At 48.8% G+C, this 25,000-nt stretch overlaps 1 protein-coding gene across 9 annotated transcripts in view; it reads left to right on the forward strand.

Moving 5' to 3' along the window:
• Positions 1 to 25,000, forward strand: part of nfia (nuclear factor I/A) — an 86,871-nt gene that overhangs the window by 7,513 nt on the left and 54,358 nt on the right. For 2 of the 9 annotated variants that reach the window (XM_029149023.3, XM_029149024.3), the window contains exon 1: positions 18,139 to 19,428. The exons of 5 other annotated variants lie outside the window; for them this stretch is intronic. In XM_029149023.3, the coding sequence (XP_029004856.1) occupies positions 19,402 to 19,428 (27 nt within the window). In that variant the 5' untranslated portion in view covers positions 18,139 to 19,401. Of the gene's footprint in view, positions 1 to 18,135; positions 19,429 to 19,534; positions 19,997 to 25,000 lie in introns of those variants that run through there. 2 more of the 9 variants (XM_029149019.3, XM_029149018.3) reach the window with 2 other exon arrangements.

The following is a 25,000-nucleotide window of genomic DNA, read 5'->3' on the forward strand; positions in this document are numbered from 1 at the left end:
CTTGTCTGTATAGTGACACATCAGCAGTGAATCCCTAGATATACTGTGACACTGAACAGAACACGTGAAGTTGGACAGCATCTGTCAGACATCAGAGACGCGTCGCTGGCATTTCATAACAGGTCCTTTATGCTTTTCTTTCTGATTGAGTTATTGTTTTGCGAGCTCCTAACAAAATTACCCCGTGGTTACAGCCACACAGGCAGTAACCACGGGGTAAGCTAGTCCGGTCCACTTCTCGTAGCTGTGTTCTTTGCCCATTTGGCTGAGAAAGCAGCTTCGTTAATTCAGAACAAGGTGAAAATGTGTTATGGATACTTTACAGTTAAAATGCTGCAAACTGGCCGACACTGGATTTGAGTCATTCGTCATGTGAGCCAGTCAGGACCCAGTCTAGCTGAGAGGCCAGAGGTTTTACTGAGGTTTTACTGACTGACACTAAAAATGATTCTGACAAAACCGCATTTTACTGTAAATGTCGCTCCTCACAAATATGTGTAAAACAGAAGGGAATCCTTTGAATGTGTAGCTGAAGTGTGTTGTGTTGTTGATCTGTGTGTCTTTGGTTTTACACACTCACTCTTTTGTGGTTGGAACAAAAAAATTGGAAACAGAATCCAGCAACACCATCTGGTATTTGGGAGGTGTGTGTGTGTGTGTGTGTGTGTGTGTGTGTGTGTGTGTGTGTGTGTGTGTGTGTGTGTGTGTGTGTGTGTGTGCGCGTCACAGTTCTTGGTCTCCAGCCATTCAGTGTTTGGCTGCCAGCTGAGGTGTCAGTCTTCAGTTAAAGGGAGGCAGCGCTGGGTGTTTGCTGTTTGCTGGATTGGCAGAAATGGATTTTTGCCATGTTCTTTCTCAGTAAACATCACCTGTTCTGTCACAAAGCCACCAGCCCAGTTCTGCAAAAATCTAAACTCATACTGACGCACTGAAGGAGAGTAGAAAATAATGTTGGATGCAGCCTTTCAGCACAGGCGTTATTGTCAGCGGGGAGCTTGTTCAGACCCTGTCTGTCTGTCTGTCTGTCAGGACTGACTCAGGCTCCAGCATTATTCAGCTACAGGACTAGCAACACAGGAACCAGACGCAACTCAACGGCTTTGTCCCAAATTAATCAGTGCTGTCAGAGCTGCTGTGAAATGTCCCTTTAATCATTTTTAACCTAATAATACTTTTATAGCAATCTGAGTAATTAAACAAATGGGACACGGCTTCCAGGAATAAAACCAAGAGTGCTACTTACAGTAGTTCATTATGATTAGTGTAGAGAGATTAATGCAGCAGCCAGATGTGTGCACATCATCTGGAGTCTGATTAGAGAGTAGAGTCGAGCCCTCATGTCACAGTCGATGCGACGCCGCGTGGAGCCCGGCGGGAACGCGTGGATCTGCGGAGGGATGACGGAGCTGCACCAGCCTCTACATCCAGACGGGCAGTGAGAGCTGCAGAGCCGGGAGCCCTGTTTCGCTTCCATGTTGGGTTTTGTGGCACATGTTCCTTTATATGAGGTTCAAGCAGGAAGCGTAGGCTGCTTCTCATCTGCACTTTCAGGCTATGTTTAACTGTATGTAAACCACAAAATATTAGGAATGACAGCAGCTTCTTTTCAGGTCAATACTGTAAAAGAGCTGGTGTACGAGTCCACAGCGTTTCACTGGCACCCAAAGTTTAGGAAGTACTGCAGGAGCCGGAACTGTGCAGCTTTAATTGATCATCTATATGTGAAGACAGATTCATTAGTATGAAATTATTTTTAGAGCAGAGAGCTGCAGAAATGGAACGGCAACACCATATGTTTGGACATCAGAGAGACGTTTAACGTCTTCCAAAAAACCCCCGTGTGAAGGAGTGTTTGTCAGCATCCACCTCCGAGGGCCCATTCATTAGCACTAATGTGGGGTGATCACCACCTTGTCGGTGTTTGTCCTGTGGCCCCAGCCCTATTCCTGCCTCACACCCCTCCCTTTCTAATTAACTTGATTCAGAGCGGTGCCTGTGTGCGCGCTGGACCCCATTACTTACGCTGTCCGGTCAGGGATCTCGCTGACCCCTTGGAGTCTTCCACCGTGTTCTGCCAACATCTCCGACAGGGGGAGCTGATGACCCCACAGCCCCCCCCGGGGAGCCGAGGACGAGCAGCTGGTAGGGGGCATCATGGGAAACCTCAGCCCACCTTGGCCCCCCTCCTCCAGCTCCTTACACATACACAGAGGTTTACGAAGTCCTTGTTTTGGTAAAATGAAGAGGCTGCGTAGGGGTCCAGAAGCTCCAGGGTCCTTCGAAGGGGACATCATTTCTGTAGCTCCCTACGTCGCCTGCATCTCTGGAGGCTACTTCACCAACCTGTGTACTTTGTGTAGCTGAGCAGGAGCAGAGTTGTGAACCCATGACACAACAGTGTGTTGTGAATACACACATGAATCACTGTGTGGCTCAAATCTGACTAATGAAGAGCTGAACAACATATTGAATCATGTTTGTAGTGTGTTGTGTCAGTCCCAGTTTAGTACATTAGTGTGAAAATAAATACATGTTTTCAGTTTTAGTGATAGATACTAATAAACTGGACAGCCCCCCCCCCCTCCAGCAGTGTGGAGGGCAGTGAGGGCGCAGAGGAGCCTGGTGCTGATGATGATGTCAGGACGGGCCGGGTTCAGCTACAGATGTGATGCCAGCTTTGGCAGGGGTCACCTTGGAGAGGCCGATGGCAGCATGTCCACCCCCATCACTACAGCTGGCTCCCTGCTTAATCCGCCACAGGGGGTGCGACCGTTATGTGCTGCCCACATGAAGTTACTGTAGAAAGGAAGAGGAGTGTTATCCACTGCAAATCCAGTCGCGCCAGTCGAGTTCCATGAACACGGCGTCATGGTAACCCATTGTAGTTGTAGATGGACTTGTATTAATCTGTAGCGGGTCTGATGTTACTCTCCCACTGTGGTGATGGCCTGTGTTGTGCACTGGTTGCTGGCTGGAACCAGGCTTCGGAGGTTGGAACGTATCGGTGGCTTCTCCTGTCTCTGTTTTACTCTGTCACCAGCCTTTTAGTTTAGTCTGACACAGTCACAGGCCACTCAGACTCTGGCCTAGTCTGGCCCTCTGGAAGCCTCACTATCTGACCAGCTGGAACAGAGAGGGACACGTACTGAAACATGTGCAATTTAACTTGAAGTTGACATTGTGGCATTCGTGAATCCTCAGAATTCGAGGATAATATGAAGGGATACCTCCTCCAGCACTGACTGCTTTCTAGAGGCAGCCCGGTCCAGCTCCGGTGTGGCCTTCAGGAGGTGAATCCGGACATCAGCTTTTCCAAACTGGGTCCATCCTCTCTGCTAATCAGCCGTACAGCTGCACGCCCCTAATTGTTTCCATCCCTTCCTGACTCTCCCTGTTTACGCGCTGAGGGCTTTAACAGGCCCATTGTGGTTATCATGTAGAGGCATCGAAGGCTTTGCTTTGTTAAAAAATGAGCTTCAGTCTCTGCCCAGGGTTAGGGCCCATGTACTCATCAACTGCAGGATCATATTTGCTTTTACCTTAAGGGTCTGATACTCGTATTGATAAATCACATAACATTGACTTGGTTTTACTTACTAGAGGAACCGGGTTGTATATTTTACACATCTGTGATGAATGTTTTCACTGTGCAGGTGTTATTCTAGTGTTTTACTTTTAGCTACAAGTTTAAGATACTGTAATAAGTTTACATTTGAAAAATCGACTTGTAGAAGTTTTATGTTTTCATCTCTCAAGGAGAACTTTTTCTCCAGTTGGAAACTGCCTCTTTAGGCCCCCTTAGGCAGAGCATTGAAGGAGTTTTATCTTCATACTTTCCAGAGCGACTGTTACTGTTCAGTTGAGCAGGTACAGCTGCAGGTGAGAGAGGCCTCAGACAGGACAGCTGAAACCAGAGAGGACTGTGGCAGCTCAATGCTGATGGTCGACTGGGAGCATTAATGAAGCAGATTAGGTGTCCCTGCATGGCCTGCAGGAAGCTTAACGCACCGTGGTTCTATGGGCAGGGAAACTGTCCTGCATAGAGCATTTCAGGAAGGCTTGGTTTTCATCAACCTAATGTGTTAGAATGGACCGGTGGAAAACTTTAAATATGGCACTAAACAAAGCAGAGAATCTGAACAAACTCGCTCTGTCCTCTGCACCAGGAAGCTGACTGGACCTACAGTACTCACTGTAGGCGCTGATCCGGTCCAGCTCCGTGTTGTTTTCTCATTGCTCAGAAGGGGGACACTTGGTTTTGGAAGAACATACGTTTGCAGCGCTGCCTGGTCTGTTGAGAGCTGCTGCTACACAGTGCTCCCCACCTCGTGTTAGGTTTAAAGCAGCTCAAGCTTTAAATAATAAATAAGGATGTTTTCACTGCAGAATTGAGCCCAGTTTAAATGTATTAATTAAAAAAGAAGAGACATGAATCCACCTCGGTCTCTGCACCAGAGTTTACCCCACAAAAGCCCATTTTAGGGTGAATGGAGAGGTCTGTTAGAAGGCTGGGGACAATGAAACGGGAGCAGCGAGCAGCAGATTTAATTAATCCAGTGAATGAGGAGAACACAGAGGAGGCAGGAACCAGCTGGACGTCGCAAACCCAGTTCAGTCCTGGCACCAAAAGCAGCAGATCAGCAGGCTTCGGTTTCAGAGGGTCCGGCAGGGTCGCCACTAAACAATGGCCCCACTTTTTACATCCCTCAGCCACAGGAAGGCGATCAGAAAGCTTTGACCTGTGTGTAAGTTAATCAGAGAACGTGTCGGATCAACCTCGTTGGCCACTGCTGCCCGTTGAACGGTGGATGTTTCACGCCGAACTGTCCATGATGTGCACACTGGGGCTGAGCAGGCAACTTTATATCCCTGACATGTAAAGAACATCCGGGCTCTTTCATTAATCCGAGATCTAATGGTTTCATAGAGGCAGAGAAAGCACTCTTCTAAGTCATGAAGCAGCTTCCGCGATGTTTGTTGGATGTCTAGCGCCGCTGTGCCCTGGGTGCGTCCTGCCAGGCATCAGTGTGTCAGGGTATGATGGTTCAAACAGACTGTGTGAATCTGACCTTGTGACCTTTAACCTCTGGCTCTGTGTCTTGCCTCCTTGACCTCCTCTGAACGGAGTAAACAAACATTTAACGGTACGTAGTGAATAGCTTGGTTAACAGTAAGCTGGTTGTCAACGTGTCTCAGTCAAATCTGATGAATAAGAGACCAGTTTCTTTAGTGTGTAGCAGCGTCCTATCCTGATCCACTAAGAGCATTTCAGACCCGTTCTTTGTGCATTTACAGTGACTGGCCCCTCAGCCCGTAATTTACTGAGCAGAAGCTTTTATTTAGAAGGTTTAGAAGGCTACCTAATACGCTGGACCTCGCGGATGCCACCCTTCCTGCTCTGATGTGCTTCTGGTGGCTTCCTGCTGCTCTTCGTGTCTCCCACTCCTCCTTCGCTCCCTCTCTGAACCGGTGTCAGGTAGACGCTGTAAAAGCAGTGCAATAGATACCTTCTCACCTGCTCCTTCCCTGGGACCCCTGCTGTGAGCAAGCTGTTGTTCTCCAGACTCCCCCTTCTTTCACCTCCCCTTCCTCCTCACCCTGAATACACCTGTCTGCCTATGCCCAGAGCCGGCCCTGCTCACCTGACCTGAGACTGCTTCTGACAGCGAATGTTCCCCTCCTCCGTATTCCTGGAGATTCCCTTGTACTTTCAGGGTTTCGACATCTTCTCTTTGGTAATCCTCTACATTATCAAGTCTTTTTAAGCAGTTTAAAGCCCGATACTCCGACCACTAGGAACAAATGACAGGATGTAGCACCAACACGTCCACTCACGTTGAGTGGTGGATACCATCATACCAAGATATGCTGCAAAATGAACACTGATGCCGGATGTTTGCTCTTAATGCTGCTGCTGATTTACATTCAGTGCATGAGTCAGTAAATTGGTCCTAGATTCTGACTGTGTTGTGTAAGAGGAAGGAATGTGTCAAGTTTGCATTACTTGTGGGTGAACTGAACTGTTTCAGTTACTGCTTTTGCTAAATATTGATTTGGATTCTGTTCCAACTGGACGGACGGAAACAAATTTACTAACTAATGCACTGAATGTAAATCAGCAGCAGGTCCGGACGGACGGACGGCGCGGAAACCTTCCAAGTTGTTTTAACAGTGAACCAACTATGCAGAGGATTTCTGAGCTGCTGCAGGGAGGTGGTGAGGCAGGTCTCATTGTTTGGGATCTCTGTAGGACTGTAGCTAATAAAACTAAACTGGGCCTGAGGGGAATGGCTGAACTTCCTGTAGCGATGGTATTTATTTACACGAAGGGTCCATTTCAGGTCTTCAGAGTCGTCTGTAAACAAAGAGCTTTGCTCCTCTGTTCACGTAGCTGTTCGACTCTGATTTATTTATAATTCCCTGAAAGCTCTCTGCGTTGCAACCCGATCACTGCAAGCTTGTGAAAACGTCGCTATTCCTTGAGATTTTCTAAAAAGGAAGTACTCCTCTGTCCCCTGTTTTTTCATCTTGTCCTCTCTTTAAATCCAGCCCTTGGCCACTCGAGCAAATAAATATCCTTCTACTTAAACATACATGGGCTAATTAATTTAGCCCATCTGTTCCCCGCTTTGCATCACTTGCATAACACACACGAGTTTCCTAAACCCATTTGGCTCATGTTGCACTAAACGGAGACGCTGTAAAGGAAACTAAAGATGAAATAAACAGCTCTGGCAAAGGAACCACAGGTAACCTGTGTTTTCACACTCTGCAGAGCTGGTGCGCTTTAGAGGTGAAGTTGGATGATCAGCAGCGTAGGTCGTCAGCAGAGCTTCACCTGCTTCAAAGGTGATGAGAAAAGCATTTTGACAGTTTGTGACAGTGTTCCATTCATAACAAAGAAAACAAGGCACACGGAGCATCGCTGGGAGTCCGGACGGGGCCCCAGACTTGTTGGAAGGCTCGCTTCTGCTGCCACTCGCTCAGGGGAAGCAGCTTGATGAAACAAGACATACAGTAGCAAGAAATCCCCATCCTGAGATTTTAATAGATACTGTACAAACAAATGGCGGCTGCTTCAGAGAAAAGTAGGGAAATCACAGATCAGAGGTCTCAGCTGCTGTTGGTGTCTGAGTGACACGCTCAGGCCGACTCTCCTGAGGACCACACAGTTGTTGCTTGTTACTGGAGCATCTGGACTGCCAACAGAGGATTTGTCTCAGACGGGCGAGCCAGTGGAGGAATTGTAATATTTTGGGAAAAAGTTTGGAGGGAACTTGATTTAACCCAGAAGAACAGCTTTGAAAACTGCCTGCAGGGCTATATCCAACGGGGCTGAAGGAACGAGCTGGGATTTGAAGGAAAACCACGTGACGAGTTGTGACTGACACCAGGCCTGGACCTGACCTCATCCTGTGCTCAGGTCCAGGTACATGTTAGTCTGCAGATAGAAACATTCACACTTCACCTTCAGGTGTTTCTACTAAATCAAATCTCTCCACCACTACATGCATTGTTATTTAGTACATTATTTAGTACATTCTGTGCTTTGGATGACACTGCTTAAAGGGACCCATGGAGCGACTGGTCACGCTCAGGTTGCTTCACCACGTTACTGAGCGAGCTTCCTCGGCGTCGTGCGTGTCCAGCCAGTCGCCTGAAGCGAACAGAAAGATCCTCTCCACCTGCTGCCGTGTGTGTCCTAAGCTGTGGCACAGCACAACTTGTGGTCCATCGTCTCCCAGTCGCCTGTTTCTTTCTCTGGCAGCTGTTCCAACCAGAGGCTCCACTATGAATATTTATGATCCAACTATTCCCAGGATCCTCGACCCACTCTGCAACTGGACATATTCAGAACCATCTTAAACATCTCAGTGGTAAATGGTCCGTACTTATAGAGCGCATTTGACCCCCCTTCCAGGATCCAAAGCGCTTTACACTACTTGTCATTCACTCAGCAGCTTTCACTCAGCAGCTGCCATGCGCCGGAGCTCGCTTAAAACACCAGGGGCAACTTGGGGTTCAGTGTCTTTCCCAATGACACTTCGACATCTTCAAGGGCTCGAGCCGCCAACCTTGCGGTTAGAGGACGACCTCCCTACCAAATGCCTCATTGCCAGTGATGCTGCCTCTTTGCCAGTGATGCTGCCTCTTTGCCAGTGATGCTGCCTCTTTGCCAGTGATGCTGCCTCTTTGCCAGTGATGCTGCCTCTTTGCCAGTGATGCTGCCTCTTTGCCAGTGATGCAGCCTCTTTGCCAGTGATGCTGCCTCTTTGCCAGTGATGCTGGTATTCTAGTTTCCTGCCTGTTCCGGGAGATTTCTTGCTTTCAAACAAACACATCCAGCTGCGCTCGGCGTTCACGTACCATATCACATAAGGATGAGTCCTGGGCTCTGAAAGCACTTAAGACAAAGTAAAGCTGAGATGTGACACAGGTTTTAGTCCATACATTTCAACTGAGTACCATCTGTAACCATGATAACTGACTCTTTATTACACCTAATGTGTGTGTGGATGCCTGTTTATTGTATGCTACTTTTTGCCGTTTGGAGCAGATGTGCATCCTGACGCTGTTACTTTTCCCACTGGGGTTGTTCAGGGTCTGCATTGCCAGGCTAGATGCCAGTAGCATGAAAGCCTGTATGGCTGGATGCAGACCAGTCTCCACTTCACTGGAAGGGATCTGTGTCATGGTGAGTCTCAGACTCCAGCTGCGATTTAGAGATGATCTTCTTTTTAATACCAGTTCATCCATCAGACTGAGGTAACATGCATGAACTGGTGTAGTTGGTAGCATGAGCAGGTGCTGCAGGAAGTTGTGGTAGTTGAATTAGTGATGGGACAGAGTGTTTGGATGAGATGCACCTCACTCCACTGTGTGTTTGGGTGTTTTTGTGGGTTCCTGGGTTAGGAAGTGACATAAGTCAAATCTATATGAACACAACCCAGAGAATTTGGAATTCCCCTCACCTCCTCCTCCGTCTTCCTTCTGGGGATTTAGCCTCCCCCCTGACCTCAAGCGGCCGGATGAGGAGGCTTGAAGGGCGCAGGGGAGGAGGAAGCACTGCCCAAGTAGAGAGCAGCAGCATGTGCTTCTCATTAAATTCTGCGGAAATAAGTGCTGACCTGCTTGCTCAGGAGGGCACATCCATTTACTGCTGCAGAGCCAAAAAGTCACAAACATGAGAGAGCGAGTCACATCACTTCAGATTTCGCTTCTATATCCTAAGCTCACAATTCACATCTTTGCCTTAAGGCACAACATCTGTCAAAACCCTTTGACCAGGAGAATGTGTTGGTTGACAATAAGTTTTATTTATTAAGCAATATGTTATAGAAAATAGATGCAAACTCAGAAGTAACAATTCACACGTCAGTAGGAGACAAAAACACAAGTAGAGGCTGAAACTCCTGAAGGTCCAGAACATCTGGAATGAGGCAGGCCAGGAAGAGAGAAGGGCTGATAAACAGCTGGACGGCTTTGGACTGATTAGAGAGTACGAAGTGCTGCTTAGACACTAAGTAATTCTATTATGAAACTGGCGCAGGAGGCTCCTCTAGTGGTGCCTGTGCTGAGCTCCTCGTTAGGGTCTGGGGCCTGGAGCCCATCCTTGTCATTGGATGACAGGTCCATCTCAGCGCCACGCAGACACCTACAGGCCATTTAGAGTCCATTGACATGGACACAAACCACACAAACTGACCCTGGGACCATGTACTAAATTCAAGAGGTCACCGTCAATCCAAGGAGTTTGGCAGGTGAGTGCACCCCTCCAGATTTTCTGTTTGGATGTGGGCCTAGCTCTTTGTATCATCCACAAACCCAAGTCCACCTTCCTGTGGTCTGTGGAGGGCGCTGCAGGCTGGGAGAGAATGACTTCCTCGCAGGTTCTGCTTGCACAGCTCTGCCTGCATGAGGAGGAGTGTATGGGCAGGTTGAAACAGTAAGCTGATGTCGTCTTACACTGGGCTGAGAAGACGTCAGTAGTGGTTCTCTCATGGCAGCTGTTGTTATTGATTCTTTGAATGTTTTCCATCACTTGTGCTGAAGGTGAATCACCCTTTAATGTCCAGAACACCTCAGGGATGACTCTGAGCCCTCGTCTTTTCCTGTCCTCTCAAACGTTGTGCCGTTGTTGGTGCAGATGCCTGTAGTATCGCAGCGTCACCAGCAGAGGGAGACATCACATTGTGAATAGACGCTAGATGCTCCGGCTCTTTAAGTCTCATTTGTGATTTTTATCTCCTGAATTATGAGCTCTTGTATTTGTTTGCGTGTAATTATCTATTTTCTCTGTTTGTTTTTCATTTGAACCATTTGAGTTAAGGCAATTATTGACACTAACACATTTAATTCTTGGTCCACACTGATTAGATGGAGCGAGTCTTTTCCCTGTGTAAAACTCTTCCTGCCAGCTGGTTTTAATTCCATGAAAATGTTCTTCTTAACTGTTATAAATGTCTCACACCTGACGGGAGTGGCAGCACATGAGAGCATGCATTTACTAAAGTTCAGACCCAACGCCAGCCCCCACCATTTCTAACCCTAACCTCCCCCCTGCAACGCACTACGAGGCTGCTGGCAACGGCAAACGAAGACATTAAAGAGGATTTGATGGGAGCATTCTCCCTAAAATACAGCTTTGGCTGCTCGGGCCCCTGACAGCAGCGCATGTTGTGGGAAGATAGCGGGTGGCGCACAAAAGTGGCCCAGAGAGGCTCCTGGCAATCGGCCGCCGCCTTCCGCCACCTTGGCGCTGTCGCCCCGCGTTAGTCACACCACAGGAGACGGGGCCCGGCCTCCCGACCGCCGCCGAGGGCCACAAAAGGCCCAGTGCCGCTCAGCACTAAAGCTCCGGCCTGCAGACAGAGACAGATATGCAGCAATTGCGTACATGCAGATAATTCAAAAAGCATTGGACATGAATTCAGAAATGATTTTGGATATTTAGATTAAAATACAGAAGGAAGTTGCTTTATATTTAACAACCAATTTTATGTTTAGTAAGATATTTAAATATTTATGTTTCTTTTAAGGTTTCCCATAGGAAATGCTTAGTTTTAATTAATTTTATTTTATTTTATTTTATTTTATTTTATTTTATTTTATTTTATTTTATTTTATTTTATTTTATTTTATTTTATTTTATTTTATTTTATATGGAAAAGCTTGTGTCAGCAAAACATCAGGCTCTCAAACCTTGTTGAACTGTGTCTGTCGTGCAGCAAGCCTAAAAACAGCGTGGCGATAGTCACTTTTTTGAATCATCGCTGTGACAGATTTCATCGCTTACATCGTGTATTTTTTCGCTCCAGTGTTTTTTGTGCTTTGATTGTGAAGCATCTTTCCTGAATTCTTCAGATGCAGGTATAAAATGTGTTTGTTATAATTAAATGAGTTTCTTTTGTGATTGGCCAGCGAATCACAAAGCTGTGACGTCTAACGAGCAGCTGATCAATCACTCCTCCTGTAATTAAGGCAGCGATGCCATTGGTTCGCATCCTGCCTCACACCTGCCAGAGACTGTGTCTCCAGCTGTGTGTGCAGACTCCCTCTCTCTATGTGAACAGCTGGCAGGTCTCCTCTGTTGTTGTGATATTGTTTGAGGTGGGGGAGGTGCTGCACATCTGCTGGTGTGTGTGTGTTGAAGCTTTTCGCACCTTGTCACCCTCCAGCGTTGTTGTGTTCAGGTGAATTCACTCCATTATAAACACAACGAGCTGATTAAAGCAGCTGTCTGTCCCCGTGCTCGGTTACACCACATCACGTTAAAGCAGATTAGATTTGTAATCAGAAACCGATCTAGGCGTCACTTTATTAGTTCACCTGTGTGGTCACTTTCACTTTATGTTTAATGTTTTTGAAATTAATCCCCAACACATAGAGGTGACGTGTCACACAGTGATGGGACAACAGAGCACAGGATTCATCAGATTAACATTATTCCTGCAGATACAAATGTCAATAACTACTGTATGAACAAAACATAGTTACAACACAGTTTGTCTGCTGCAAACCAATGGTAGAAAAGAGCTAGAACCTAATAGTTTTAAAAGGGCCACGGTTCTGTTGATCAGAACAGAACCAGTCTGATTTTCAAATCCTCAAATACTGATGCAGCCTTCAGTCTTTACCCTGACGTGCACATGAAACAAATCCTGGAAGATGCTTCCTGTTTGCTTGGCTGGCAGAAAGGAGACAGGAGGAGCTGCTGGGGGGTTTGGGCGGAGGGTAGAGGTTGGAGGAGGCTTTTTTCTCTTTCAGGGGGTGGAGGGGCCCAGCATATGCCCGGCCCTGCTGACAGCTTGCCTACGTTCCCCATCATCTCGCCTGCAGGCTTTCTTCTTCCTCTGAAAGAAGGCAGAATATTTTTTGGGCGCCCCGTCAGGTTGGGTCCTGGTGAAACCTGGTGTGCGTGGGCAATCTGCTGCAGAGGGAAGAGCAAAGGCATTAATAATGTGTGTGTGTGTGCGTGTGTGTGTGTGTGTGTGTGTGTGTGTGTGTGTGTGTGTGTGTGTGTGTGTGTGTGTGTGTGTGCGAGCGTGAGCGTGTCTGTGCGTGTCTGTGCGTGTCTGTGCGTGAGTGTGTGTGCGCGTGTGCGCGTGTGTGTTTGTGTGTGTGTGTGAGAGAGAGAAAGAGAGAGATTTTCTGGTTCAGATAAGGAAGACAGAGAGAAGAAGAGATGAAGAAGATTCTGAGGAGCTTGTCTCTTTTCAGGCTTGACCTCTGACCCCTCGCTGCTTTCCCTTCAGCGCTTACCAGATATTTTCGTTAGCTTGTATAATGTGAAATGCTCCAACTTTCTCCTCAGCTGGATCCATAAAGTGAACAGAGAGTTCCATGCTGCAGCAGCGCTCTCTCTGAGGGAGGCCGGAGGTGAGAGGAGACGGGAGGCGTTTTAGTTATTTGCACACTGATCAACCGCTAACTGGACTCGTCCTTGGTCCCTCCCAGCAGTTGGTCTCCTCTTTCTCGACCCCTTCCCTCTGGGTCGCGATGCAGACGAGGCTGCTTTCACCTTTTAGCACATTCACATTCCATTTACCTGGTGGGATCGGCCACTAACATGTTCAGAACGTCTGTGTGCTGAGCGGAGGGAGGGGTTGAAGGAGAAGCTTTAACGAGCTGCTGATTGTCTCTTAACCAACAGATCTTGATTTAAAGTCTAGCGTGTCTGCTTTGAAACACAGTGCAGCGGTCAGAACCCTGTCAGGACCGCTGGCAGACGCCGTGTTTCCTTTAAATGCTGCATTCATTAAATTCCCTGCGACCCCATATTCAACACGTGCATTAAACAGCTCCTAAAATCAAGAGGCAGCTGTTTGATTGGAAAGAGTGTTGATGCCCTCGGACCGGGCCTGGTTCCTCCATATCAGCTCGATGCCCGTGTAGAGCCCGCATCTGGGTCTGGATCACTGGACCTGCTTGCTTTACAGTCAGACAGGATGGATCGGTACAAAACAAACCACAGCAAACCCAACAGAACCGACGGACTCAGGTCCATGGTTGAGTCTTTGCTTCATCAGTGGGTTCTATCCACAGCAGCTGTAAAAAGTACTGGAATGTGGCCAGACCCGGCGGGATCAAAGCTCAGGGTTCTCCTGTGCCTCTGTGACACTGTCTGTGGGCCTGCGAGGACTCCAGGGGTGCGAGGCAGTAGAATGTCCTGGTTCTGAGACCGGCCCAGTTCTGCTGCACGTTTCTTTGTCTGTTTGTGTGAGGAAACTGAAGGTGATGATTGAGACCCGGTTTGCGTTGCGGTCCGGATTTTGGCGGGTGGCTCGGGTTTGTGTTTGTGTATAAACCTGGAATGGTCGGGGTGGTGCTGCTCTAAATAACATATGTGTCTAACACATGCTGAACACACACACACACTGGCTCATCAGTGAAAGTCGGTCAGAGGGTGGGGGGTTCCGGCCTCTCCCCATGCTCTGTCAGGCCATCTGTTCCTCCTGCCTCGCTCTCACTACACAACTGCCTTCCTGTTCCGTGCTCCTCCAGCATTTGACTGCATTTAATAGTCACGGGTCCAGCTCCTGTCAGTCGCCAGCAGTAACGCTCACTGTCTCTGGTGCTGCTTGTGAGGCGTTGGTGGTATCGCTGTGTGTCAGGGACCGGTGTGTTCTGACCTCCTGGCTCGCTCTCTCTCACTCCTTTTTCTCCCTGTCCTCTCTCTCTCTGGTGGTGCGAGCTTGGTGCACACTTGGTTCCAGGCCTGGTGCTGTTGGCTGATCTCCAGTCTGGCAGCAGCTCAGTGGGAGCAGGTGGAGCCAGAGCCCCATCCCCCCCACACACACACTTTGTGGTCCCACAGTATTTTTTAGCCCAAATTGCCGCCGACATCAGCCTGTCTCCATGGTGACATCCATGTTGGGTTTTTGAATTTCCGCTCACGTCTGATTGGTCGACTTTAAAAACAGCGTAGGATGTAATATTTTCCACAATAACCCAAACAAACTCTGATGTTTCTCTCCTAGAACGTGTTTTCTCTTTGGCCTGTTCAGGTGAATGCAGACAGAGTCAGATTTTGCATTGGGCTGTATATTTGTACATTCATCAGCAGGAAGTAGTTGCTGTAGATGGGCCACATGCTCAGTGAGCGTTTCACGATTCCAGCTCATGGAGGAAGTTTCTTTGCTTGAATTTGAATCCGTCTGCGTAACAATGTAAACAGACAAGTGGTGGTTTGTCCATTTCACACTCAGTCCAACGTGGATCATTACACTTACACCAACCAAATCTAGGGAATGAGGGCACACATGGTTTTGGGGAGGGGGTGACGTACATGATTCACCTGTTGTCATGGTAACTGCTGACATGATGAGATGCAGCCGGTCTGACTTGGTGCTTCAAGCTGTTGATGAATCTGAAGGAGAGTTTGAGCTGCAGTGTGAACTGAGGCCAGTGTGTGTGAAGAGGCAACACCTGGAGGTGTGTGTGTGTGTGTGTGTGTGTGTGTGTGTGTGTGTGTGTGTGTGTGTGTGTGTGTGTGTGTGTGTGTGTTAGTTCCTATAACCTCACGGCTGCTAGTTTTCCTGGATTTCTGGGGTTTGTGTCTGTTGATGTTTGTCATTGTCTCCAGGATCATGAACTGAATTTTGCACATCCTGGACTGAATGTAATCAGGTGCTGCTGGTTTCTAATCGTCCTGGCTCTGATAAATGTTTTGATGTGGCCTGAAAGCGTTGGCTCACACACATCCCTCTCCTGATCACGTGCAGCATCCTTTGGTGTGTTGCAGTGTCAGTGCACTGGCTCCAGATGGCGCCTCAGGCTGCTTTACGGACTGCTGCTGCTCAATATGGAGGTTCTGATTTCACAGGTGGGACTGCAGATAGAAACGTGTGATGTCATAACAGTGGAGCAGGAAACAGAAACATTAACAACATGGACGCTCAGTGGGCTGGTAGACATATGTCAATGAGTGTGCTACCCCAGTGCATGATGGGAAGGCTTCTGAGCCACAATCAGACAGTGGTTTCAACTCTGCCCCCTGCTTCAATTTAGAGCACAGATTTAACAAGTGGTTCTAAGAACCAAATTACGCTGGATTAGAATTAAGAGATTATTTTAGCCTGAAGAGTTGAGCCTCAGTTGGAGGTGAAGGCCTCGTTCCGGTTTCCAGTGACGCGCTTCGTGGTGCGTGTTTGAACCTGAACGTGAAATCAAAACCTTCCTTGTCTCAGTGTGAAGCTACTGCCGTAGCAGGAGTGAGTAATCCATGATTACACATTAAGATTATTGATCATATCGAAAACCCAATTTAATTGCTGTAATCTAATTAGCGTCTCTTTGTCGTGACCTTCTTTGCTGAGATGTTGTTTAGCCGGCTAATAACGTGCAGTCGGAGCCGCAGATGTATTTGAGTGAGGTAAATCTGCAGATTGCCTTGTTAAATCATGTCGGCTGTCTTTCTATTAACATAAAAGCTTCTGTTCATTAACCTCGGACGACTCGCCGCTAAGCGCCACTGAGAACCCGAATCAGCTCAGGTCAACACCAGTCTGCAGATTTATTTAGAGAGAGCCTAGAACAAGCAGGTGCTTCACGCCAGAATCTGCATTTAAAGATAAGTGGCTCTGATTTACACAACAGTTCCTAACGAGGCGTCTGTGGCACAGACCTGTTTAGTGTCCTGGAAAATAATTGAAGAAACGAGGTAGAAACTGTCCTGATTTACATTTGTATTATTAAACAAGATTGTGTCCTTTAAAGCAGTGGAACTTCACTGCCCAGATGCACAGCCTCGTCACAGCAGCAGTTTCCTTCCTCCTTACTGTAGCTCTGCCCTTAAAACTGATGAAGGCCTTTCTCTAATTGGAGGAAAACAACCAGATGCGTTGGTGCGAAGAAGTCACAGAAATGTTCTCAGACGCCTTTGCACCTAATGGTTCCAGGTGCAGATAATACAGTTTTTATATTTTATTCCCCATACTGCTTGTGTTCTCATCAGAGCCTGCCTGACTTCCACAGGAGCTAAGGTCTCGGTCACCAGTTTGGACCTGATCCGAGGAAAACTGATGCGGTTCAGATCACACACGTCGCTAGTAAACAAGGAGCCTTTTTACGGTGTCTATAGAATGTATGGAAGTCAGCTGTTCACATGAAGCATCACTAAACCCAGCGTTAGCGAGCCTGGTTCCGCATCTGTATGCATCTGGACGTCGAGGAGTCAGTCTAGCAGAACAGAACCAGCAGCTGTCAGAGGGATCGGAGCGGAGCGACGGCGCCGCTCCCCGCGACACAGACCGACCCACGGCGCAGTGAACGGGACGGAGGAGGACGCGCTGCGGACAAAGCAGCAAGAAGCGACGGAACGGGTGCGATTTCTGTGAGGTCTGATCGGTGTTCGCTAAGGTTCGACTCGGGTCACAGAGCGGGAGGAGTCCTGGTCCATGAAGAGAAGCAAGTAAAGTTCCCCAGCCGGAAGCTGGAGATAGTAATCGCGTGAACTTCCGTCGGTAACCTACACATTTATTAACAGCTGAATCTGCGGCAGTTGTTTCCTAATTAGATTATTACTACGAAAGAACTGGTAGCAGTCGATTTGAAGCGCGGTCAGAGACGCCCCTTCTGCCTTTTCCGCCAATTGCAGCGCGGTCCAGAACGTGAATGTGACGTCGCGGCTCTTGATTGGCTGTGCTATAAACTGACGGTGCAGAGTAGCATATTTATTAAAACTCGATATTAAGTTTATTGCGATTCATATTGAATTCCACGCAGTGGTATAATGTTAACTATGCTTTTATTATAACTCTGTAGGAGCTGAATGTGTCTGAATCTGCTGTTATTCCCACAATAATCCCAAAACGTCGTCTTAATCCGGTGACATCAACTTTGTAATTATAATGATCCTTCCGCCGTTGGTCTAATTCTAAAACGTCCCATAAAGGATTTACACTGATTGTGTGTTGTGGTGCGTGTGTCGTGGTGACTTGTGGACTACGGATGCTATTTTCGCTTCACAGCGTTCAGTGGCTGTGACAGACCCTCATGCGACGCTGCAAATACTCACGACTGTTTGCGATTTTTTACATGTGGCTTTATTGGCCTTCAGTGTTTGTGAACGGGGTTGTTAAGAAGTTTGGGCAATCACAGTGTGTGTGTGTGTGTGTGTGTGTGTGTGTGTGTGTGTGTGTGTGTGTGTGTGTGTGTGTGTGTGTGTGTGTGTGTGTGTGTGTGTGTGTGTGTGTGTGAGGAGCCTTTTACAGACTCAGCCTGTGGAAATGACACACGCTGTTGGAGTCCTCATCCTGATCTTTATGTTCTTTCTTTACTTGTAAAATTCAGATTTTCTTTTTAAATTAACATATTATACACGACGCGACAGAAAACCTTATTCAGACCTAACATAACACACACAGCAGCAGTAGGAGGACTCCAAACTCTCCTGTAACACCACGCTGTAACTGGCCCCAGAACAAACGCGTTACCACAAAACACCCTCGGACGCAGTCACGTTACAGCGGACAGGTCTGTGTAAACTGAGCTGCCTCAGCTCACGTGCACCACATATTGATATCAGATAAGACAGAGTCATAATAATAATTATAATACTACTGATGTGTCTGCTTGCAGCTCGTGGTTCAAATGCAGCTCCAGAGTCTGTTGCAGTGAGTGGATCCTGTCAGAGCTGGACTCATCACATGGATCTTTCTGTCAGCTTCTGATCGACTTTCCTGAAGCGGCTCTTTGTGCTGAGCACAGAGACGCAGCTGTTCGGCTGCGGACTGGACCTGGATCCAAACTCTCGCCCAAAACAATTGAATTTCCTCGCGTTTCTTCCAAGCGGGGACGCCTCCCGCTCAATGAAGCCGCGGTCCCATCACTTTGATCTCGGTGTCCTCCCGAGCGGCGGGACCCCGGAGCGCAGAGCAACTCTGCTGCGCGCACACACACACACACACACACACACACACACGCTCGCTCGCTCGCTCGCTCGCTCGCGCGCACTTTGATTAACACGCAGGCACAACAGCGGCATCACTGGATTGTACTTGTGGACCTGCGCGCAGAGGATCGATGCTGCTCTGATCGATACGCTGAGCGTGCGATCAGTTTGTGCTCAGCGGGCTCCGCGCGCACAGTCCGCGGCGGGCGGAGAGGGAGCAGGTCCCGGTGCTGGGAGCAGCAGACAGGCAGGGGAGCGGAGGAGGAGGCGCTCCTCTCTGCGTCCGGGACGACACCGACTCTCTCTCCCCTCTATCTTCACCGTCTCTTGTGCCGGAGATAAATTAACGGAAAGCAGCTGTCGGTCGCTGTAGAGACGAGGCGTCCGCCTGGCGGCTCGGGACCCGCTTTGCCTTTTCTTTATTCCTCAGATCTCTTCCCGGGACCGCACCGCGCCCTCCGTCCCGAGGACACGCCGAGCAGCCGGGCCACAGCGGTGCAGGGCGGCCCGACACGCTCACCGGCGCTCCGGCCGTCGGAGATGCCGTTTCGGGACATTGTGGAGGTTTGCACACCGTCCACCAGCACCGGCCGCTGTCCGCACCCTCCGGCACCGACGCCGCACCGGGCTTCCCGGTGACTTTTCTCCTTTTGATGCCGCTAACGGGACTTTTTTCTTGTTGGACATGTTCTTCGCGTCTGGGCGGAAAGTTGTGAGCTCCCCGGCGGAGGGCCTCTAACAGGTCCGGACTGTGCGCGTAGTTCACCCGAGGCGGGGGTCAAAGTTCAGCCCTGGTTGGAAATGTGAAAGCGAAGGGGCCAAAGGAGGGCTCTACCACCCTCTCCTTCTTTTTCTCTTCTTTCCCTTTTACACACAGACACACACTGCGCGCGCGCGCACCACGCACGCGCGCACACACGCAGGTTGGAGTTACAGTGACACACACACACACACACACACACACACACAACACACACCTTCCAGATCTAAGATTGGACCCGACAGAAATGTATTCTCCGCTATGTCTGACACAGGTGAGTGGGATTTAAACTTTCTCAAGCCTGTGCGTGCGTGCGTGCGTGCGTGCGTGCGTGCGTGCGTGTGTTTGCGTCACTGCTTCCACAGCCCGAGTCCGTCCGGACCCCGTGGACCGGTTCAGTGCTCTGCAGCCCTGTGCTGCACTGGAACTCGTCTCCGTGCGCTGCAGCACATGGCGGACGCGCCTCCGAAGTTCTGTAGCAGAAGTGGACGTGTCCGCGTCCGCGCTGCGGCTGCTCGGTCCGCGTGAGCTCGGCTTTTGTCGGTGCCGCTTTCAGCCGACTGCTGTCGGCGGCTGTCGGTTCTGTTGAAGCGGGTTTGAAGCCAGGAGCACGAACCTGCAGCTTAGTGCCGTTTTCCTCAGCCGGAACTTTTTAAGTGTGGCCGACACGCTTTGACTTTGGGACACGTGCACGTGCAGCGTTTCCCCGTGAAACGTGTGAGAGCAGTTCTTTGTGACCAGACGTGACAACGGAGGGAACGTGGCATTAATTGCTGCTCGGGCCTCAGCGCGTCGGGCCTGACACCAATATGCTTCTGCAGAAAAAGCAAATGTTGGTGGAGGTGAGCTGAGGTGACGGGGAGCTGCCATATGTCCAGCTCTACTTTTAAATTAAACCACTTTGCCTGTTTATCAGCAACTTCCTTTTGGCCGAATTCTCCTGTTTAACAGCGTCTCTTTGCTGCAGGGTTGCGTTCAGGGTCACAGGTTAAATAGGATTAAGGGGCTTTTTCTGGGTGTGACCTCATGGAGGCTTTAGCTGCAGATTTGGGCTTCCTGTTTTAGTAATTATCGTCCTAATTTCCAGAAATTAACCACTGCTTCTTACAAATAAAATTAAAAATTAAATCCTTAAATAAACCAATCAAATGCATTTCCCTGATTTAGATACTTTAATTAATGTTATCATTAGGAAATTTACGTCTTATTATTTATTATGGGTAAATGTTTTTATTCACTACATTTCCAAATAGAACATTTACTGATTTTTAATCCAGTGTGATTATTGTCAGTAAATATTGAGACCGTGTTGTGTTTTAATCTGTTTGGATTTTTTCTGTCGCTTCTTTTTGCGGAGCCGCTGATTTGTGCTGCAGGACTTTTTTGAATCCAAATTTTCCCATGAAAAAGATTTGGCTTGATGATTTTGCGGTTGATGCTCGGTGTACGTTGAGATGATGTGAGTGTTGAAGCTGCAGGAACGAATGCAAGCTTTAACGTTTAATCTGATTATCAAGCAGTAAAACCAATAATCACTCTGCTGGTTTTTACAAATCCTGCTCAATGAGGCACAGAACAGATGTGTGTTCTGCTTATTTCATTTCTTGCTTTCATGATATTTAGTTGCTGCTCATTTGTTAATTATTTAATTATTTCTTGTGAATAATTTTATTTTTGTATGATGCTGTGACAGCTCCTCTGTCCTCTGGCCTGAACCTAGTGTCATGTTTCTGTCTGCCTTTAAAAGCTGCACTTTGTTCTGTTGTGTTGAGCAACGTTAGACATTTAAAACCTGCTCAGTCGAACCTTAAGGTTTTTGTGCTGGTTCATGTCATCGACTGCATGTGTCTATAAAATGTGCTTCTGCCTGTGAGTCAGGAGAGGGCGTCCTGCAATGAAACCCCGTCTTCATCTTCGTTTAGCTACTTATTTAAACCAGCGCCTTTTCTTTGAACCCTAAATTTTCCAAATTAATAGGGAAAATAATCAGCAACAAGGTGATTTTTTTAATTTAAAAAATCGCAAAGGGTTTAATTAAAAATAATTAGAAGAAAGCAGAAGAAGAAAGCCTTTATTGGTCATTATCATGAACGTTTAGTAATATCTAATAGCAGGTTGTAGTCATCATCCACAAACACACTATGTAATTGAGGGCACTGAATGTTTACCGGCTCTGAACCAGATTGTCCGTCCAGGACGGATCAGCTGTATTTCTGCGTTGGGTTCGTTGTGTTGGCTGAGGAGTCGCAGTGGTTTGGCTGTGTCTGGTTCCGCTCGGTCTCCAGCTGACGGTGGTGAAGCTCAGTCGGGCCTCGACAGCGAGCTGCTCGGCCAAAGCGACACGCTGGTAATTCCCTCAGTGTGCTGGTGTGGGTGTCAATAGACAGGGAGGGAGGGAGGATTAGCATTATTGCTCCCTAAATGAGAGTTATTCAGGGGGCTGTTGTTCGAGCCCATTACATCTGTCACCAACGTGTTAGACCAGTTCTCAGACTCCAAGAAGGAAGCAGACGCTTCAGAACCTCTCCAGCGCCTTTTATTCTCACAGTCAGAGGCAAGCTAGCGCTCCCTGTTAAAAATACATACGTACATATATGTGATACACAGCTGAAATCAAACAGCATTTCCATCTGCAAGGTTAAGGTCCAGACTAATTACTGGCGTGATGCATCCAGAAACAAGAGGCCAGGCTGTGAGAGCAACGCTGGGATGGTCTGAGCAGCGGCCACAATTCCTTTTGTTTTAGCGATATATTTTAGGACCAGATGTGAGAAGGAACAACTGCAAGACTGAAGCCAAAATTAAGAATTTAGTCCAGTAGAAGCCACAAAATACATTTGTCTTAAATAAAGTAATGCAACTTAGTATTTTTCAGTATCATTTTCTGTATTGTTCACTGCAGCAGCCGCTTCATTTGATCCTTTTTAGGAAAATCCCTGAAAGAAGGTGATGGTTAAATATTCGGTGGTTATTGAGCAGCTTTCAGCTAAATTCAGTTATAATGTATAGATTTAGATCCGCGGCGTAAGTGAGGCCTAAAATGTGTTTTTTTGTGGCTAAATGCCAGAAGCAGCCGTTCAGATCATTTCATTTTCCCACATTTGATTTTAAGGATGTTTTGATTTTTCTAGTGCAGCTTCTATTGTTTTGAAATATTTTAACATTTTTTTAAACAAAATCAAACGCACACTTTAATGATTCAGCCCTAAATACGATTTAAAAACATTTATGCCCTAGTTTAAATGTCATTAAAAATTCTGAATTATATGCCGATGCTTATATTCATATATGACCTAGTATCAGGAATTCAGAGGATCTGGTTTGTGGACTTTAAAGTCCAGAAGCTGCACAGAAAAAAACACTATCTGACAAAATGCAAAGCATTCTCCCTCTGGTTTTGAAAGCAGTAAATATCACAAAGATCATTTCCTAAAATAAACAAAGTAAAGCTGCTGCTACTTTGTATGTCACATTTCCATATAAAGCAGCTTCTTGAAGCTTTTTTTGACACAGATGCACAAACTGTTTTCTTTAGTTCAGGGGCAGAGGAAGCTCAGAACAACAGGGATTATCTGGGCCGCCGGCTCGAAGCACGTTTGTAAGGCTGAATTTGAGACCAAGTGACTTGTTGAGTGGGATTTAGTTTGCAGTAGATGGACAGAGTGTGAAGGTGGAGGACGTGGAGCGGCTCCCAGCTGAAACGCTGCACTGGGCTGTGAGGAATGTTGGTATGTGGCTCCGGCGAACATCCACAGCCGACGAGCTACAGATCCACTGCGGAATGTGTGTGAGACGAGGCCCAGCACATCCCGGTCCTAAAGACGCACACAAACAACAAAGGCTGCGTCCCGGCCGTCGGCTCCGGACGGACGCAGGTTGGCTGCAGAGCCGCCGGAGGCGCTTTTGGAGACAAACCCGTCGCCTGGACCGTCTCCAAAAAGAAACAATGTGCTGTATTCAGAGCCTTGACGGGAGGGTGAACAATGTTATATAAAAAGGCAATGCAGCTGGCGCCCAACGCACAGAGCCCAGAAACCAGGTCCGACACCCAGCTGGAAAAACTCCTCCGGACCTGGGTTGAAATATTTAACCTCAAAGTGAACCAGAAAAAAGTATGTGAAACTTCACACTGGGGTGATTCTGGTGCCGTCGTCCGTGAAGATCCTCGCGGCAGCACCTGTCGTCGCCTTTTAGTCTCAGTCTCTCATTTTTGTCTGTGCTGATTGATTGATACAAAGCGTGGTGAGATTTTCCAACTGGAAATGAGCGTCAGCATCTTAAAACCTGGAGAATAAAGACGTTAGTGAAACCAGCAACGAGCTCCAGGCTCTGACATGAGCTGCTGCCACGGCTTCCGCACTTTCATGTGCACGTGTGCGTGTGCACGGTGTATCGTAGTGTCCACATGCCATCGCACTTGGAGGCCTGGACACGTATCAAAATGTGTGTGAGCCTCTTTGATCTATGAATAGTTGAGTGTGTTTTGTTCAATACGTGGCTCGTGGAGGAGGAGGAGGAGGAGGCCTTCATCCCCCGTCTCCCCCTCTGACAGGACCCTCCCACCACAAACCCTCCCAGGGGTTTCATCCAAGTAAGAAATGTTCCATGAAGATGTTTTCTGTCCGTCTCTGACGGGTCTCAGTGATGCAACTGTTCTGCTTCTTTGCTTTTTCTCTGAGTCTGTGTTTAGACTGTAAACAAACTGAAATGACGGGTTTCACCGAGGTCGGCCGCACAACGACCAAAAGCCTCAAAACAACTTTGAGTCTAAAGAACAGCGTCTCTGCAGCGCAGAGAGGTTCAGCTTCAGGCCGGCCGGAACGGGCTGAACCGGGCCGGCCTTGGTCTCGCCGTTCCTCAGGACCGAAGCAGTTTTGCGATGCTCAATCATGCTTTTACGCCTGTTAGGCCCGTTGTGGCTCCTGCTATCTGTGCCGGGCCCAGCTCTCGACTTTTTGTGTTTCCACAGCTTGGTTTGACTTCGAATTTCCTGGGACGTCCACATTTCTTTGTATGTTGTATTGGGGTGGTTTCCAACCAGCAGGCGCCGGTCGTCCACGTTTTTTTGTATGTTGTATTGGGGTTGTTTCCAACTGACCGGTCGCAGACGCCGGCCGCAGACGCCGGCCGCAGACGCGGTCGCAGACGCCGGGCGCAGACGCCGGCCGCAGACGCCGGGCGCAGACGCCGGGCGCAGACGCCGGCCGCAGACGCCGGGCGCAGACGCGGTCGCAGACGCCGGCCGCAGACGCCGGCCGCAGACGCCGGCCGCAGACGCGGTCGCAGACGCCGGCCGCAGACGCCGGCCGCAGACGCCGGCCGCAGACGCCGGGCGCAGACGCCGGGCGCAGACGCCGGGCGCAGACGCCGGTCGTCCACGTTTTTTTGTATGTTGTATGGGGGTTGTTTCCAACTGACCGGTCGCAGACACCGGTCGCAGACGCCGGTCGTAGACGCCGGGCGCAGACGCCGGCCGCAGACGCCGGGCGCAGACGCCGGGCGCAGACGCCGGGCGCAGACGCGGTCGCAGACGCCGGCCGCAGACGCCGGCCGCAGACGCCGGCCGCAGACGCGGTCGCAGACGCCGGCCGCAGACGCCGGCCGCAGACGCCGGCCGCAGACGCCGGCCGCAGACGCCGGCCGCAGACGCCGGGCGCAGACGCCGGGCGCAGACGCCGGTCGTCCACGTTTTTTTGTATGTTGTATGGGGGTTGTTTCCAACTGACCGGTCGCAGACACCGGTCGCAGACGCCGGTCGTAGACGCCGGGTGCAGACGCCGGCCGCAGACGCCGGTCGCAGACGCGGTCGCAGACGCCGGCCGCAGACGCCGGCCGCAGATGCCGGT

This window comes from Betta splendens, chromosome 4 (assembly GCF_900634795.4).
Source record: "Betta splendens chromosome 4, fBetSpl5.4, whole genome shotgun sequence".
Lineage (NCBI taxonomy): Eukaryota > Metazoa > Chordata > Actinopteri > Anabantiformes > Osphronemidae > Betta > Betta splendens.